The 19,797-nt window shown below is 43.0% G+C and overlaps 1 protein-coding gene across 1 annotated transcript in view; it reads left to right on the forward strand.

Annotated features, from left to right (window-relative positions):
• The first annotated feature begins 1,322 nt into the window (after positions 1-1,322).
• NAF1 (nuclear assembly factor 1 ribonucleoprotein) overlaps positions 1,323-19,797 on the forward strand; it is a 51,607-nt gene continuing 33,132 nt past the window's right edge. The window contains exons 1-3 of the mRNA XM_044297619.1: positions 1,323-1,425; positions 3,303-3,784; positions 8,338-8,464. Of these exons, the coding sequence (XP_044153554.1) occupies positions 3,309-3,784; positions 8,338-8,464 (603 nt within the window). The 5' untranslated portion in view covers positions 1,323-1,425; positions 3,303-3,308. The remainder of the gene's footprint in view (positions 1,426-3,302; positions 3,785-8,337; positions 8,465-19,797) is intronic.

Below are 19,797 nucleotides of genomic sequence, written 5' to 3' on the forward strand. Positions count from 1 at the left end.
ACTTTATTGTTTTTGTCATGTTGTTCACTGTTTTATAGATGCACTTCATGACATTGTGAAATTAATTTCTCGCAGGCGCCGATAGGGGAAACTGATTGCACGGAGATTTATACAACTCCTACTGAGTTGTATTGTAGCTGTATAAAGTCCTATGTACTGAGCTCCCTCTAGTGGTAGCTGTCACCATCCAGAGTTTTATCATTTATAATTGGATATGGTGCCCTCTGTGAGAGATTAAAGGGCAGTGGTGTACCTTTCCTGTTCACACTGCTGCCTGTGGATGAAATGCCATGCCCTCTAATTGCGCTCAATACAGGATCCCATTGCGTCTAAAGTTCCTGGCCGGGGTTCAGGCCCCGCCTTCTGACTCACTCTGTGCTTCTGCCCCTTAAACAGCACATCAGTGGGGCAGCGGGCACAGTTCATGAGGGGCATATGGCATACTACATAGTGAACAGCAGCAGGCATAGTTCATAGAGTATGACACACTATATAATAAGCAGCAGGCACAGTTCATGAGGGGCATATGGCATACTACATAGTGAACAGCAGCAGGCATAGTTCATAGAGTATGACACACTATATAATAAGCAGCAGCGGGCACAGTTCATGAGTGGCATATGGCATACTACATAGTGAACAGCAGCAGGCATAGTTCATAGAGTATGACACACTATATAATAAGCAGCAGCGGGCACAGTTCATGAGTGGCATATGGCATACTACATAGTGAACAGCAGCAGGCATAGTTCATAGAGTATGACACATTATATAATAAGCAGCAGCGGGCACAGTTCATGAGTGGCATATGGCATACTACATAGTGAACAGCAGCAGGCATAGTTCATAGAGTATGACACATTATATAATAAGCAGCAGCGGGCACAGTTCATGGAGCAGGGCAAAAGGTGGGTAGTGGGATGGACTAGGGATGGGTCATGGGCATCTACTTGAGATTTTGCTACGTACCCCCTCCCCCCCCCCTGTTAAAAGGGTTGTCTGAGTTACTTCAAACTTATCACTGAAAATATGATATCCTGTTAGCCAGAAATAAAATAAAAAAAATGCTACCATCAAGAGATGCAATTATGCCAGACGGCAGCCATGTCAGACATAACACAGGGAGATATAACATGCTAGACCGTTTTTTATAATGCACCTAGTTTTCACAGTCCCACGTGACCACCGACCGCGAAGAACTACGTCATACAGTCCCAGCAGCCTCGCACCAACAACGCCTCCTCCGGTAGCTGCTCCAATGAGGAAGGAGGATGGTGCCGAGCGCCGAACACGTGAGCCAATCACGGAACAGGAAGGAGTGTTGAGCACAAGGAGGTTTGGAACGCAAATCCGGACAGCGTGTGGTGCACGCTGGTTATCAGTGAATTTGTTGGTGCTGCTATGCAGGAGCAGTAGGGCGGACTGGTGAGTGCTCAGTGCGAGCTGTTCTCTTCCACCTCTTCCCTATGGTTGTGCGCTGTTTTATTCCCCTATATGTCAGGACGTGTCTGTGGCTAAAGCCCGGTAAGGCAGTAGAAATCCCACTCGTCTTTCTATTCTGTTACCATGCCTGGCCTGCGGTGGTGCTCACAGCTCCTCTGGGCAAGGTAGGTACATTATAGGCATGGGTGCTGTGAACACCAAGTAGTGTCCTGACTAGTGTTGAGCGAACTTGTGTTTTAAGTTCGGGTTATCGAAGAACTTTCGTTATGGATAATTCCTTTATGGTCCGCGGTAGCGTAATCCATAACGCAATTCTTCGATAACCCAAACTTAAAACACAAGTTTGCTCAACACTAGTCCTGACCCCTGTGGTCAAATGACCGAAAATGGATGGAAACCCAGTGCCTTGGGTGCCGAATGTGTAAATGTGACGCCAGGTCGTATCGTCATCACAGCGCCAGGTAACAGCCGCAGCAGTGACGTCACATACTGCCAGTAATGACCTCTTCATTCATGTGACACTTGGTGCCGCGTCTTCGTGTTACTTGTACGGTATTCAATCTAAGAGGTAAGTTTATTTAGCATCAGGTTCCTTACGTGAATTGGGCTCTTGCATTTTTTTTTTATTTTTCTTTTTTTTTTTTACCAGTTTTTCCGGCTGTGTGTTCTGCAGGTTTTTCGCACACAGTGTGGGAGATTTATCAAAGCTGGTGTTTCCATACACCGCTCTTAAAAGGGTTGTCCAGTCTTTTAATATTGATGACCTATCAGATTAGCGGTGGCCTGGCACCCCTGCTGATCACCTGTATGAGGAGACGGCGCGCACAGTGTGCATGTGCTGTCTCCTTTCTCTCTTTCTGCCCTCTTGTATGTCTATCATATAGCTGATCATCGTGGGTGTCGGACCCCTTCCGATCTGATATTGATGACCTACCCTCAGCAGATGATAGGACATCTCCTCCTATAATTTTGCAGAGTGAAGGCATGGATCAGAAGCCCATGGAAGTGTCCTATCCTTTGACGTGTCGTGGATCGTGGATCCATTCACGTCAATGGGTCTACAACCACAGCACAGAGTGCACATGGCCAGTGCCCATGTATTACAGCCCTGTATCTGCCAGGAACTGAACATGCACCTTTAAAGCAGCAGGCACTGGTCAGTGATTGGTGAATCTTAACCCCTCAGATGCTGTGGAGTTGTTACCACGTCATCTGAGCAGTCAGTTACTCCTCCCCCTAAACATTGTGGGAACCCTTCTGTTACTAATTCTGATGACTATGGTCTTTCGTAGCAGAATTCCTATCAAACCTTGCCTGTGGTGACATGAATTGCGATGTGCACTGGCTCCTGTGTATGTTGCTCATACTGTTTGGCCTCATTCACTTCTATGGGGCTGAGCTGCGCCAAAGCCACATGACCAATGAACGTTTCATCACTGGCCTAAGGAAAGCTGAGAGGGCTGCAATGCTACTGCTGCCTTCTCAAATAGCTGATCGGCGAGGGTTCTGAGTGTCAGACCCCCACCAATCGGATACTGATGACCTATCAGATCATCAGTGTTAAAATCTCGGGAAAACCCCTTTCACATGAACACTACTGGAGCGTTCAGATTGTGTTCACTGAAACTCGCAAGCAAGCAGTCAGTTTTGTCTGCGACTGCATTCAGTGGTTCAGTTTTGATGTGTTTTTCATGCGTGTGGGGAAAAAAAACTGAAGGCTTACATTACAAACAACATCACCTAGCATCCATCAGTGAAAAACGCATTGCATCTGGATGCAACCCATTGAAATATTTGGGAGAACTCTTGATGCCCACTTATTGTAACCTGTGTATTGACTGTTTTTCATCTTATTATAGAATACTATGGAAGCCCAGGAGGAAATACCTGGAGAAACTGCACATGTATTGGAAAACAACAATAACCTTGAAGAAGATGTACAGGCCTCACAGATAACGGAGTTGGATACTCCTGACAAGACACCAGTACTTTTATGTAACAATGGTATCGTACATAGTATCTCAGGAAAGGCCCAAGATGAATCCAGAGAAGAAGGTCCTTCAAATGATAATGTTGGAGTACAGAGCTTGCCCCTAGCAACTGAAGAGGATACACCAACTGTTCTGATTCAGTCTTTGCCTTGTACTCTGCCACAACAGGAAGCTAAGGAGGTAGCTGAACAGCTGGAAGGCTTACATTTCCAAAACCATACTATGGGTGATTATATCGGAGAGACGGACTCTCTCCAAGTAAATAATTGCCTGCCTATTTCTGGTAAAATAGAGGCAGAGGATGTTTATGCCAATGAAGAAAGTTCTTCAGAAGACTCCTCTTCAGACAGGTAGGCTACTAACCGTTTAGACAATGTTTATTTTATGTGTTTACATTGCTAGGAATATTCAGGTTAGGATTGCATCGGGTATCAAATTATCGATACCCTATCAATACTTTTGTACCAATATCGATTTGATACTGGGATTTGACATTTACCACTACACAACCTAGTATCAGAGAACATGGTGCGCGTTGCTCTCAGCGCACTCCATGTTCTCCTCAGCAGCACAGTGGAGTAGGAGTCTTTCCCTCCCTCCGTGCTGTGCCGCTGCTGCCAATAAGAATAGAGACTGGAGGGGCTGTGGCCACTGTGCCACCAATGATAACTAAGCCATTAATACAAATACAGGAGACAGTGCCCTATCAGAGGTCCGGTGCAGGCTATATGATTCTGCCGTTTTAGACAACGCCTCCTGTATTTGTATTAAAAGGTTTCTTATCTTCGTTGGTGGCAGTGGCCACAGGGTCCCCTCCCCTCCTCTCCATTCATTTGTGGTGCAGTGACAGCTTCTGATCGGAGCCCTAGCCATGTAATGCCGGGGCGTCCGATCCATGTCAGCCAGGACGCTGCTGAAACCCTGGATGCCATGGCAACCTCCCTGCTGCTGTGTGTACCATGCACAGGGCAGCAGGGAGAGTGTGAAGTCCTATTCACCCTTAAATAAAAAGTAAAAAAAAAAAAAACACACCAGAATATTAAGTTTAAATCACCCCTTTTCCCCACTTGGGTGAATAAAGTGGTCCACCATCTTCTCCATTTTGGAGTGCTTCCTCGTTCTATAATTTTGTGGATATCTATAAGCTCAATCCCCTACTGGCTCAATCCCCTACTGGAATTGATAGAGCGATAGAGAGATATATATTCTAATTTCTCAAATTTTTTATTTCTTTGCATACCCACACACACAGGAATTAATGGTTGATTGATGTAAATGTATAGCCTCCTCAGATCGGCACCCCATGAGTGCAACTGTTGCTTGCCGAGCAGTTGTTGTGGGAGCCAGCGACCTGCCGCGTCCTGGCCGCTATTACATCCTGCATCTAGCAGGATCTGAAAAAATTCCTATGAGAATCGCTCTTTCCAAGAGTATTACATTGTATCCTAGGATTGAATGCTAGGCGAGAATGCAATTTTTTTTCTTATTTAACCCATAGTAAGTCTATAGAAGTCATCTTCAAACTGTGGCCCTCCCAGCTTTTGCAAAACTACTACTCCCAGCATACCCGAACATCCTACAGGTATCAGCCTACAGCAGGCCATTGTGGGAGTTGTAGTTCTACAACAGCTGGAGGGGCCGCAGTTTGAGGATGCCTGATCTATAGCCTTATCGTTCTGGAATGTGGAGATGAAGAAGAAAAAAAAATTGGAACCTTTAAAGGGCTTTTCTGGGTTTTTGATACTGATGACTTATCCTCAGTGACTGACTTTGTCACCGCTGTAGCAGTCCACATGGTGATGTCCATGCCCCAGCTGGAAGAAACTATGAACCTGAGCATGGGATCAGCGCAGGATCAAACATATTGTTACTAAATACTAGACTTTTAGGTGTAGGTGTCCAAGGTTGTAAACTGCTTAGTCATTATCACATTGTAAAAAATAAGTTGGGAACATTAAATCCAGTCTAGCAATCATATATCAAAGTTGGCGTATTATTTTGGGAACTCTTTAATAAATTCTGGGGGCAAAGTGCCCAAAAAGACATGAAGGTTCGGGTTATCTAGGAATTCCCTGGAGCAATGGTTTTTTTTGGGCACATGTTCCCATGCAGAGGTGATTGCTGCATGTAAATGGGGCCTTCATTTCTGCTGCCGATCAAGCAATTATCAGGAATGCGCAGTTTATATCCAATAATTGCCCAATCTGCCCGTATTAAAGGACTTTTAGAGATGGTTAAATAGGAGGTATTGAAGCCCCCTACCTCCACCCTTTGGAGAATTGGGTAATGTAGAGGCACGAAAGTCTGAGACGGTGTTAAACAAGTAACATTAGGGTTTGTGAAATATTAAACAATTATGTAGGCCCTGGCCATGGAACTGGATGGGGTCAGGCCATCCCATGTCCAGGTGAGCTGTGCTGGTCGAAACGGGTAACAGTTCGTGCCTCGACCATGAAGCAGGCAGGAAATAGCAGGTTAAAGGCTCCTCGGGGCCGAAAACTCCAATACTAATGGTCCAAGTGAGCCTTGAAGAGACCTGTCATGTTGACTGACTGTGCTGGAAGAACCACTGAGACACTTGGACCAGGAGGGCCTGAACAAGTGGGTGACCTCGCTTATCATGGTATTCACTCTTTTGTTTGGCTGGAATCACACACACACAGTTTTTGAGCCAAATAGTCTTAAAAAAATGGGTAGGTAATGGGTATCCATTTTTTCCACTTAGTACCAGCCATATGACATTTCAGTAAAAATATGAACCCTGAACAGTGTGTAAGCTGGCCGTGTAGACTGTGATCAGATCTCTGCAGAGCGTTTCTTTTCCAGAACTCATTCCAACCAGCCAGACGAGCACAGCTTGCCTTTCAGTTATGCTCTATTTACTTTAGTAGTCTATTTCTCTGTAATAAAAGCAAGTTGGTGAAAAACTTTTAGACTGGAAGAAAGTAAAAGCTCCATTATTTTTATTGTATGACAGATATATAATTATGATTTTTCATGCCTTGCCTGTTTGTTTTAAGGATCTGTCTAATAGAGGTGGCTAAAGGCTAGTTTGGCTCCATTTTCTTTTCAGTGCTCTGTTGAATATGTTGCATACAGTTGTGATTTATTTTTATTAATTTTTTTGTAATTTTTGATTAAGCCCTGGGTTTATCAGTCTAGGCTTGACTGCAGAAAACCGTACCATGGATGAAAACGAAAGGGGCCCCTTCAAGGCTCCATAAGAAAGCGCAGTGGTCTGGTATTGCTGCACAGCCATTTTCACTGCATTAAGGGCTCCTTCACACCATTTTGGTCCTGGCCTCAAAAAAGTTTTTGGAGGCATTTTGCCTGTAGGGTATGTTCTAGCATCTGGTGGTTTTAACTGCCTTTTTGCACGCCTAGTTATTTTGTATTACAGGGAAGTTTGTGCCAAAATATTTATTTGAAACAACAAACACATTTTGGTAAAAACAAAAATCTATGGAAGAGAAAACTCCAGGTGATGAGGGGGGAAAACACCAGACTTGGAGTATGCTTAGATTGGAGGGCCAAAAAAAGCCACTGATTCCAAAAATACCTTTTAGAAAAAAGTGCCACTTCAGAGACACCTGTTAGTCCCACATTTAGGCCTCATGCACACGACCGTTGTGTGCATCCGTGGCCGTTGTGCCGTTTCCCATTTTTTTCGCGGACCCATTGACTTTCAATGGGTCCGTGGAAAAATCGGAAAATGCACCGTTTGGCAGCCGTGATCCCTGTTTCCTGGCCGTGAAAAAAATAGGACCTGTCCTATTTTTTTCACGGCCAACGGTTCACGGACCCATTCAAGTCAATGGGTCAGTGAAAAAACACGGATGCACACAAGATTGTGATCCGTGTCCGTTTTTTCCTATCATTTCAATGGCAAACTTGACTTTGATTTTTTTTTTTCATGTCCGTGGATCCTCCAAAAATCAAGGAAGACCCACGGATGAAAAAACGGTCACGGACCTACGGACCCCGTTTTTGCGGACCTTTAAAAAAAACGGTCGTGTGCATGAGGCCTTAAAGCACATCTGTCCTATGAAACCGGCTGACCTCTTGCATTGTGCGCTTGGCAGCTGAAGGCATCTGTGTTAGTCCATATTCATGTGTGGCCGCAATGCTGAGAAAAATTGTTTAAAGAGGACCTTTCGCCTGTAAAAACAATGTGAACTAAGTATGCTGCCATAGAGAGCGACGCCCGGGGATCTCACTGCACTTACTATTATCCCCGGGCGCTGCTCCGTTCTCCTGTTATGCCCTCCGATATCTTCGCTCTGTAAGTTATAGTAGGCGGTGTCTGCCCTTGTCTTGTGGGCGTCTCCTTCTCCTAGGCTGCAGCTCTGGCCAATCACAGCTCCCAGCCTGGGAGACGGGAGAACGGAGCGGCGCTCGGGGATAATAGTAAGTGCAGTGAGATCCCTGGGCGCCGCACTCCATGTCAGCATACTTAGTTCACATTGTTTTTATAGGTGAAAGGTCCTCTTTAAATATAAGCAAATGAGCCTCTAGGGGCAACAGGGGCGTTGTCGTTACTCTTGGAGGTTCTGCTCTTTCTGCAGCTGCCGTGCCCTCTACATTTTGATAGGACTAGGCAGTTATGACGTTTTTACCTTGTGGCCCTGCCAGAGTGCGAAGGGCGCGGCAGTTGCAGAGCGAGCAGAGCTTCTAGGACTTAGTATAGGCAACTCCCCTTAGCTCCAAGAAGCTAATTTGCATATATTAAAACATAATTTTTCTCATCAATGTGGGCACATATGAACATGGGACCAACACAGTTGCTTTCAGCTGCCAAGTTCACATGTAACAGGTCCGCCAGTGTCATAGCTACAAATGTCTCCATGTGAGATGCATACGTACACTAGAAAACAAGGCAAATTAAAACATTTGTGTCTTGCAGTGACTCGGATTCATCATCCTCCTCTTCTACGTCATCATCTTCTCTGTCTTCATTGATCCAACTTGATGATGAACCACTAGAAAACAATGACGTTCCTTTGAAGACTAAAGATGAGCTACTTGTGGATGTGAGTAAATTACAATGCCTTATTCACAATAAAATGGTTCTTATCGGCCTTATTCCTCTTCTGCATTATACCCAGGGACAGATTGGCCATAGACCCTACATGGAAATTTCCTGGTGGGCCGATTCCCCAGGGGACCATCCAGGTCCTCCTCTATCCCGCTCTCCAAAGTTAACAGTGAGAATCAGCTACTCTTGTACCCAGCCAGCATCTGAACATGCCCTACTGAATTCAACTGCTGTGGCGCGCACCTCCCCTCCTAAACTCCCTGCTCCATAGACAACTGGATGCAGAGGACACAATATGGTAGCTACTGATGGCGCAGTGTATTGTGGTATTTGGTTCTGCTGGGGTGGTATTTTGCACCATGGTATTGACCCCGCCTACTTGTGTTGCCCCACCTTCTGTTAATTTGGACCTGCCTACAAAATGGGGCCACTTTTTTTTTTTTCCCCAGGTCCTCTTTAACCGCCTTCTGACCGCCTAACCCAGGATCGCGGTCCGGAGGCGGCAGCTCTGCGCAGAGTGATGCATATATGCGTCATCTCGCGTGAGCCGAGACTTCCTGTGAATGCACGTTCACAGGATCGGAAGGTAAGCGAGTGGATCTCCAGCCTGCCAGCGGCGATCGTTCGCTGGCAGGCTGGAGATGCAATATATATATTTTTTTTTAACCCCTAACAGGTATATTAGACATGGATCGGATCCGCAAAACACATACGGACGTCTGAATGGAGCCTTACAGGAGGGTGATCACCCCATATAGACTCCTTGATCACCCCCCTGTAAGGCTCCATTCAGACGTCCGTATGATTTTTACGGATACATGGATCGGATCCGCAAAACACATACGGCTGTCTGAATGGAGCCTTACAGGGGGGTGATCACCCATATAGACTCCCTGATCACCCCCCTTTCATTGATCACCCCCCTGTTAAGGCTCCATTCAGATGTCCATATGTTTTTTACGGATACATGGATCGGATCTGCAAAACACATACGGGGCGTCTGAATGGAGCCTTACAGGGGGGTGATCAGGGAGTCTATATGGGTGATCACACCCCTGTATGGCTCCATTCAGACGCCCCGTATGTGTTTTGCAGTTTTTTTTTTTTTTTCGTTTTTTTTTTTTTAACCCAAGTTGGCGGAAATTTATTTATTTTTTTCTTACAAAGTCTCATTCCACTAACTTGTGTCAAAAAATAAAATCTCACATGAACTCACCATACCCCTCACGGAATTCAAATGACATTTATATTCCAGACTTCTTCTCACGCTTTAGGGCCCCTAAAATGCCAGGGCAGTATAAATACCCCACATGTGACCCCATTTCGGAAAGAAGACTCCCCAAGGTATTTCGTGAGGGGCATATTGAGTCCATGAAAGATTGAAATTTCTGTCCCAAGTTAGCGGAAAGGGAGACTTTGTGAGAAAATACCCAAAAAAAATCAATTTCCGCTAACTTGTGATAAAAAATTCTAGGAACTCGCCATGACCCTCATTGAATACCTTGGGGTGTCTTCTTTCCAAAATGGGGTCACATGTGGGGTATTTATACTGCCCTGGCATTTTAGGAGCCCAAAAGCGTGAGAAGAAGTCTGGGATCCAAATGTCTAAAAATGCCCTCCTAAAAGGAATTTGGGCCGCTTTGCGCATCTAGGCTGCAAAGAGTGTCACACATGTGGTATCGCCGCACTCAGGAGAAGTTGGGGAATGTGTTTTGGGGTGTCATTTTACATATACCCATGCTGGGTGAGAGAAATATCTTGGTCAAATGCCAACTTTGTATAAAAAAAAAGGAAAAGTTGTCTTTTGCCAAGATATTTCTCTCACCCAGCATGGGTATATGTAAAATGACACCCCAAAACACATTCCCCAACTTCTCCTGAGTACGCCGATACCACATGTGACACTTTTTTGCCGCCTAGGTGGGCAAAGGGGCACACATTCCAAAGAGCACCTTTAGGATTTCACAGGTCATTATTTACACATTTTGATTTCAAACTACTTACCACACATTAGGGCCCCTAAAATGCCAGGGCAGTATAACTACCCCACAAGTGACCCCATTTTGGAAAGAAGACACCCCAAGGTATTTTGTGATGGGCATAGTGAGTTCATGGAAGCTTTTATTTTTTGTCACAAGTTAGTGGAATATGAGACTTTGTAAGAAAAAAAAAAAAAAAAAAAAATCATCATTTTCCGCTAACTTGTGAAAAAAAAAAAAAAGTTCTATGAACTCACTATGCCCATCAGTGAATACCTTAGGTTGTCTACTTTCTGAAATTGGGTCATTTGTGGGGTGTTTGTACTGTCTGGGCATTGTAGAACCTCAGGAAACATGACAGGTGCTCAAAGTCAGAGCTGCTTCAAAAAGCGGAAATTCACATTTTTGTACCATAGTTTGTAAACGCTATAACTTTTACCCAAACATTTTTTATTTTATTTTTTTATCAAAGACACGTAGAACAATAAATTTAGCGAAAAATTTATATATGGATTTTTTTTTTTTTGCAAAATTTTACAACTGAAAGTGAAAAATTTCATTTTTTTGCAAAAAAATCGTTACATTTAGATTAATAACAAAAAAGTAAAAATGTCAGCAGCAATGAAATACCACCAAATGAAAGCTCTATTAGTGAGAAGAAAAGGAGGTAAAATTAATTTGGGTGGTAAGTTGCATGACCGAGCAATAAACGGTGAAAGTAGTGTAGTGCAGAAGTGTAAAAAGTGGCCTGGTCATTAAGGGGGTCTCAGCTAGGGGGGTTGAAGTGGTTAAGCTTCCAGTTCGCCCCTGATTATAGCAGCAGAAAAATATGCCAGGAAACCATCTCACTAGCGCCACCTTTTGGAAGTAGCTCCCTGTGAGTCAGTCTTGCCTTTTTAACAAACCTTGGGACATTACAAGGGAAAATAGAAAAGCCAAATATCCCTCTGCAGCCAGTCTGGCTGGCTGAGTGTGATACCTTGATGCAGCTTAGGCAGGATACTCGCTCTCCTTAAAGAGATCAGCTATGTATGGAGGGAGGTACCTCTTTACTTAATTTAGCATGGAGCATTGCCCCTAAGTCTCCATGTGCAGCTGGTATCTTTAACCCCTTCCTAACGCAGCGTTTTTCTGTTTGAGTTTTCATTTTTGACTCGCTGGCTTCCCAGATCTATGACTTTATTTTTCCATTCACATAGCTGTATAAGGGCTTGCTTTTTGCGGGATATGTTGTACTTGGTTTTTACAGCTCACTGCAGTAAAAACTGACCTATGCTCTTCATTCTGAGTCAGTACTATTACAGCGATACCACACTTGTATGGTTTTTCTTGCGTTTTTAATTTAAATAAACTTGAGAAGAAGAATATATGTGTGTATGTATATATGTATATATACACATACATTTATTTATTTATTTTTTTCCTGTTCCGCCATCCAACCAAATGGAAATATTTTTTTTAAAAATATTTTAGGCGATGCCCATGATGGGTTGTTCTGACGCAGTGGTCACAATTAACCATGGCATGTGAGGGGTTAAAGGTGCACGGTCTGCATTAGCTGCGTGTGTCTGCTGTACGAAGCAGCAGGCACCTGGTGCTTGCTCCGTCCCATAGTGGGCACCATCTTTAAAAACCCCACATCCACCGTACATGTACGGCAGATATTAAGGAGAGTCAGTCCCCTCCCTAAGCAGCAGAGCAACAAAGGTCTAGGTGAACCGCAGATCAATAAGGACACAAATGACGCTAGACAGACCCCACATGATGTGAACCAGCCTTTTACTGGACACGAGCGCAGCATAGTGTGACAGAAGCCCTTAATGGAGCCTCCAATGCAGGTTTTAAATTAGCTTAATGTTTTAAGGTGAAGGCAAAAGGTCCTGGCAGCTAAACCTTATATTTCTTAAGGACCTGCGATGACATCACCTCGCTCACCTTGTGGTGACCGCTTTGTCATCGCATGTCTTTTTGCAGGTCCTGAATAAAGAGGATACCGGACGTTCGATCAAGTGGTTGAGGTGATTTTTTTTATATTTATTTAATATGATTTTTAACCCCTCAATGGCCATTTTATTTAGCATACTATCTTAAAAATGCCATTTTCCATTATAACGGAAAATAATTAAGTGAATAATTGGCTGAACCCAAACTTCACGGGGTTCGCTCATCCCTAATCAGGATTAACTCCTTAATGACCCATGACGTACGTACAGCTACGATCCCTAAACATGGCGCCTGCTCGTGCGTGCAGCGGGCGCCTTGGCCGTGGCGTCTCTCCTATTTTAAATAGCAGAGACCTGCGGCACATGTATGCGATCAGCCATAAGGCTGATCGCATACATCTTACCTTTCAGATGCAGTGGTCAAATGTGACCACGGCATCTGCGCAGACCGGAAGTCGCGCGCTTCCGGTAACATCGGTCCCCAGCTGAGATCGGGGGACCCACTACTACGATCTAATTGACCGAAGCCCCAAGCCGGGTTCTGAGTCGATTAGATGTATATATCAATACAGGCCACTAGGTGGCAGCCTTGTATTGAAATACTGCCATTGAAGTATTCAATGATTGCTATTTAGCCATCACTGAATTCTATGGGCAATCGAATGATTGCCAGTTATTGTCACCAAATATAAAAAAATAAAAGTTCAAATCACCCCCCTTTCCTTTAAAATAAAAATACTTAACCAATAAAAAAAAAAGAAACATCATGGGCATCGCCGCGTGGGAAAATGCCCATACTATCAAAATATAATATTAATGGCGTACGGCAAATGGCGTAGCGGGAAAAAATAAATAACAATTTCTTTTTTTTTTTTTTTTTTTTTTTTGTCACTTCAACTAGCCAATAATATTTTAATAAGTGATCAAAAAGTCGCACACAATTCAAATTGGTATCACTGAAAAGAACAGATCGTCCCGCAAAAAAATGAGCCCTCACACAGCCCCGTACACATGGCTACAAAAAAGTTATAGGGGTCAGAATATGGTTCTGAAAAAAAAAGCCTCTAAAGGTTTATTTTTTATTTATTTAATTTTTTTTGTATTAAAACGCAAGAAAAATTTAAGTGTGGTATAGTTGGAACCACACTGACCTGGAGAATGAAGATAACAGGTCAATTTTACCGCATAGTGTACAGTGTATTAAAAAAAAAAAAAACTTTCTGAGAATTGCGTTTTTTCACAATTCTACCCCATTGGGATTTTTCTTTTTCTTTTTTTTTCCTGCTCCCTACTAAATGATATCCAACTGTAAATGGTGCCATTAGGAAGTACAACCTGTCCTGCAAAAATTAAGCCCTCATAAGGCTATGTGAATAGAAAAATAAAAAAGTTAGGACTATGGGAAGGCGGGGAGTGAAAAATGAAAACACAAAAATGAAAAATCCCAGGGTCCTGAAGGGGTTAAAAGCCCAAGACATAAGTGTGTATCATAACTCTACAACATTGTTGTCTTTTATATGAAAATAACATTATTAAGCCATTATCACTTAGGCTACTTTCACACTAGCGTTTTTCTTTTCCGGCATAGATTTCCGTCACAGGGGCTCTATACCGGAAAAGAACTGATCTGGTATGTCCCCATGCATTCTGAATGGAGAGTAATCTGTTCAGGATGTCTTCAATTCAGGCAAAAGATAAAACCGTAGCATGCTACGGTTTTATTTCCGGCGAAAAAGAACTGATGACTTGCCTGAATGCCGGATCCGACATTTTTCCCCATAGGAATGTATTAGTGCTGGATTCGTTTTTCCGGTCTGCGCATGCGCAGAGCTTGGCACCACCCAGGCCATTGATACTAATCGTGACGTCACTGGGCCTGCTGTAAACAGCGAGAAGGGCGGTACTGCCTTCTCAAACAGCTGATCGGCAGGGGTCCCGGGTGTCAGACCCCTGCCGATCAGATGATCTATCCTGAGGATAGATCATCAGTTTAACCTCTTCCGGACACATGACGTACCGGTACGTCATGTATAGTTCTGATCACCGGCAGGCGGTGATCGGAACCCGGTGCCTGCGGGTTTTCTGCGTCTCCGGGTTATTCTGGTCTCTGAAGACCCGATAACCCGGAACAGGATGGTGATGTGTGTGTTTTTTTTTTTTTGTTTTTTTTGTTTTTTTTTTACCCCACCAATCACCATCCTGAGAGGTGATGGTGGCATTACATCTCTGGATCGCCTCTGATTGGTGGGCGGGACAGCGGCAGATTTAAAAGTTGCAAGCGCTCCTCTCCTCCTCCTTTTGTGTTCCAGAGGAGAGAGGAGCTGCCTGCACATCGTCAGTCTGTGCCAGCAGCACCCCATCTGTGCCCCAGCTATGCAGCAGGTACATAGGGAAAGTATAGGGAAAGTTTGGGTTAGGCAGGGCACTTTTCTATTTCAATGCGTTTTTTCCTGTAACAAAACAAGGGTTAACAACCAAACAAAAGTTAATATTTATTACCCTGATACTGCAGTTTACAGAAATGCCACATTTTTGGTCGTAAACTTCTGTATCAGTAAAAGGGAGGCCGCAAAAGGAAAAGACCGACATGGTTTCTGGAAGGCCGATTTTGATGGCCTTTTTTTATTGACACCATGTCCCCTTTGAAGCCCCCCTAGAGTAAAAACTCCCTAAAAGTGACCCCATCTAAGAAACTACACCTTTCAAGGTATTCAAAAGTGATTATTAAACTGATTATACAAACTTTATTAACCCTTTTGGTGTTCCTCAACATTTAATGGCAAATGGAGATGAAATTTCTGAATTTAAATTTTTGGTAACCTTGCCTCACAAAAATGTAATATAGAGCAACTAAAAATCATATGTACCCTAAAAATAGTCCCCCAAAAAATGCCACCTTATCCTGTAGTTTCCAAAATGGGGTCACTTTTAGGGAGTTTCTACTCCAGGGGGGTTGAAACAGGACACAGTGTAAATAAACCGGTCCATAAAAATCAGCCCTCTAAAAACCACACGGCGCTCCGTTCCCTCTACGCCCCTCCGTGTGGCCGTACAGTAGTGTACAACCACATATGGGGTGTTTCTGTACACGACAGTCAGAGCAATAAAGATAGTCTTGTTTGGCTGTTAACCATTGCTTTGTTAGTGGGAAAAAATGGGTTAAAAGGGAAAATTTGGCAAAAAAATGAAAATCTAATTTCATCCTCATTTGCCAATAACTCTTGTGCAACACCTAAAGGGTTAACGAAGTTTGTAAAAATCAGTTTTGAATACCTTGAGGGGTGTAGTTTCTAGAATGGGGTCATTTTGGGTGGTTTCTATTATGTAAGCCTCGGAAAGTGACTTCAGACCTGAACTGGTCCCTAAAAATTGTTTTTTTTTGCTTCTAAGCCTTGTAACATCCCCAAAAAATAAAATCATTCCCAAAATGATTCAAACATGAAGTAGACATATGGGGAATGTAAAGTCAGCACAATTGTTGGGGGTATTACTATGTATTACAGAAGTAGAGAAACTGAAACTTAGAAATTTTCTAATTTTTCCTAATTTTGGGTAAATTAGTTTTTTTTTGCAAAAAAATAAACTTTTTTGACCCAATTTCAGCAGTGTCAATGTAGTACAATATGTGACGAAAAAACTATCTCAGAACGGCCTGAGTACGTTAAAAACGTTTTAAAGTTATCAGCATTTGGTGACACTGGTCAGATTTGCAAAAAATGGCCTGGTCCTTAAGGTGAAATAGGGCTGAGTCCCTAAGGGGTTTAAAAAACAGAACCCATTTAGTTATCCATTTAAACTGTTTACAGCATTACATTTGTGTAATTACAGAGCACCGTGTGATCCTTGGTTATAGCACAAAACATTACATAAACTAGATCAGGGAGCATTTGCCATTTCATCAGTTTGCTGAAGAGGGCGATTATTCTAAAGCAATTATATTGAGTGTTGCACTTTGAGTTCATTTAGTATGTTTGTACCTTTTATATAGCATGTGCTTTTGAGTACAATTACTTAGTGAATTTTTGTGAACTCGTACGGCTTTGTTGTTTTAGATAACTTTTCAGAATAAGCTCCCATGTGTGTATACATGAGTCATACAGCTATTTCTGCCCAGTTTAAGCTCTGCACGGGTCTCTCGTGCAGTGGAGAGTGGGGGCTTGGCACTCACATGAGAGCCGCACTGGCAGGAGCACCGATCCAGGCTGATTAACCTCTTAGGTGCCACAGCCATGTCATCACGGGGAGTAGGCACTAGATCAGTTTTCAACCCGATACCTGCCCTTTGGAGTATGCTGTGCAATATTAAGTGGTGCCATTAGAAAGTACAAGTTGTCCCGAAAAAAGAAAGGCCTCATATGGCTGTGTTAACGGAAAAAATAAGGTTATTGCTCCGGGAAGGCAGGGAGGGAAAATGAAAACGAAAAATCATCCGGGACTCTAGAAGTTAACACTGAGTAACAAACATTGAAAAGTGGCCAATTCTTTTCAGTCAAGTCTGCCTAGTTGTAAGACAGACGTTGCATTTAGGCCTCACCTCCTTTGCCACGCAATCTCTTTGTCGTATTGAAGGCTGGACTCGGCAGGGGGACTCCTGCTCCAGCCACTCTGCTTAGAACTTGTCGCAGAGGAACGAGGAGGATATGGCTGTGCTCCTGGGACACAGAAGATTTCTTCATATCTTTCTCAGTTTTAGTTGTAGTATGAGACAAAATGGGACCAAGGGATAGGAGATGATGAATAGAGGAAGTGCTGCAATTTTTTTGTGTGCATTTTTTATTTTATTTTTGTGTACAAATGCTACTTTCTTTTACCTAGTATATAATGTCTTTTATTGTATGAAGAAATTTGTGAGGCGTTAAGATATAAAATAAGCCATTTCTCATGACTCGGAACATTGAAAGTGCATCGAATTGACAAAAGTGCAATGGAGCACAGGGGACAGAACCACTTGTGTTCGTTCTGAATTTGCCCTGCAGGTGTCTACCTCCCTTCGGTCTATTTGCACCCTATTTCTAATTATTTTTTTTTGCATTAAAGAGCAAAGTCTGTTTTATTTCAGAAGGCAAGTTCCTTCTCAGCCCAATTGTTTTTTTGCAGTATGTCGCATAAGTGGTGTGCGCTTATTATTCTGCAGCCATTGTGAACTTGGGGAACCCCGCATCGTGGAATCGGCAGCCTCACAACAGCCATAGAGTGCCGACCTCCGCTGTTTATTTTTCTGGTTCACCTCAGTTGCTAGCGTACAATTTACAGTTTCAGCATACTCATTTTATAATAAGTGGACAATTAGCCATATTAGGATGTATGCTTTTCTAGCTAATTATAGTCCTTTCTCTTGGGAATTGCTATCTGGGACATTTTCAAATGCAGTTTTATGGTGTTACGTGCTAAACGGTTTGTCTTCTGATCTTTTGAGGTCAAAATTTAAATATAAGAAAGTACATAATGACACTATAGCGCAAAAAATAGTAACTGCAATTCATAAAGACATCTGTAGTGTACACTAGTGAATTTAATAGACAAACACAATGCAATAGCACACTGCAAGCATGAGACCTATGAACGATTGCTATATTCCCTACATAAACACATGAGGGACTTGGCAAATATATATTGATTGAAACAATTTATGCCCCTACACTATAGCAAGGTGACCTAGTTTGGGCGGGAACCCAATCTATATAATATCTGCCTTTGTGACAATGGGTCTCAGATTGAGAAATGCTGAAGAAATGGGCTCCGATATATGCCGATGGCGGCAGTCACACTGGCCGCGGCATACAGGGGGTTTGCGGCAGCTTGTACTTACCCCATCGGGTCCCCTTTCTGCGGTGACTGTGACCTGATGGTTGCTATGGCAGCCCCGATGCCTTGCACAGGCATCGGGACTGCCAGCTACGGAAGCCCAAGAACTCCAGGGCTGGATCTCCTGTCAGTGTAAGGCACTGACAGTTCAATACAGCACATTATAGATGTATTGTGCTGTATTGAAACAGGGATCAGACCCTGAAATGTTGACGTCCCAAAGTGGAACAAAAATAAAAAAATTATAAAAGTGAAATAAGTGTTTTTAGCAATAAAAAAAGTTTCAATAAAAAAAAAAATAATCCCCTTCCCCATAAAGATAAAATGAAAATTGCGGCACTCAGATTTAGATTATTGCATTCAAACATTTTTTTTTTATTTTCTCAAGTTTTGGATGAAACTATAGCAATAATCTAAATCTGAGTGCCACAATTTTCATTTTATATTTACTGGCTGTTCGCAGCCCTTGACTGGCACCAGAGACATCTGAATTGAGTGCAGTCCTTAATTCTATTACTCGCTTCCACATAAAGGGACATGTAAAAAATTTAATAAAAACACACATTAGGTATCGCCGCATCTGTAACAACCTGCTCTCTAAAAACATCCTATGATCCACCCCGTCCGGTCAACACTGAAAAAAAATAAAACCTGTGCTAAAAAAAAAAAAAAAGCTGCGCCGTCTATTTTTGTATTGGGCGCAGTGAGTGAAGGACAGCAGCAGACGAGCATCCTTCACTCACTGCGTCTAATACTAAAATGGATGGCACAGGATTTGCGGCGTATGGAGGAGACTGAGGATGTCGATCACCTTTACAAGGGCATGCCAAACGGTGAGAGGACAGAGCCTCTAGGTGCTGCAGCAACGCACCACTAGCACCTAGAGGCTCATTTGCAGATTATAAAAGTCATTATTTAGCGTGAACGGTGGCAGGTAGGGAGATGTCATACCGTTTTATGTACTGCTGACATTAGCTCGTTACTAATGTCAGCCAGCTACATAATGATTTTTCTGATGACAGAAACCCTTTAAGATTAGTGCCTCTTATGCCATTGAAGAGTAAAGTGAGATATTTGGTGTGATTTGTGCCAAATGTAATGCACACACCTCTTGATAAACTTGGTGCATTTTAAACTCTTGCAGTCAGCCTGTGAGCAGGTGTGTGTGTGTGTATATAGATATAGAGAGAGAGAGAGAGAGATATACAGAATTAGTGGGATTGTGTGGAAAACCTCAGTCTTGTATATTTTTGGATTCCATTTGCTTCACTGATCTCTGCTGTGGCCATGGTTCAGCACAAGCTGGCTGTGCAAGTTCTGTGACTGACAGGAAACCTCCTGCTGTGTTTCTGATGGCTTCACACTTGATCAAAGATCAGTAGACCTGGAGAAGTTTTTAAAATGTTCTTTTAATGGTTTTGTGGAGACCATTTGGCTTGCATAAATTTATTTCCAGCATGCCACTAGAAGTTTAGATGACATTTTCTAACATTAGCACAATGGTGAGCCTGCTAAATCCTCCAGTCTTCTGTTCCTGTATTTGCTGCAAATAAGAATTTGACCTTTTTGTTTTCTGCCAGAATTTGAGTTTTATAAGGCCT

Source organism: Bufo gargarizans, chromosome 1 (genome assembly GCF_014858855.1).
Source record: "Bufo gargarizans isolate SCDJY-AF-19 chromosome 1, ASM1485885v1, whole genome shotgun sequence".
Taxonomy (NCBI): Eukaryota; Metazoa; Chordata; class Amphibia; order Anura; family Bufonidae; genus Bufo; species Bufo gargarizans.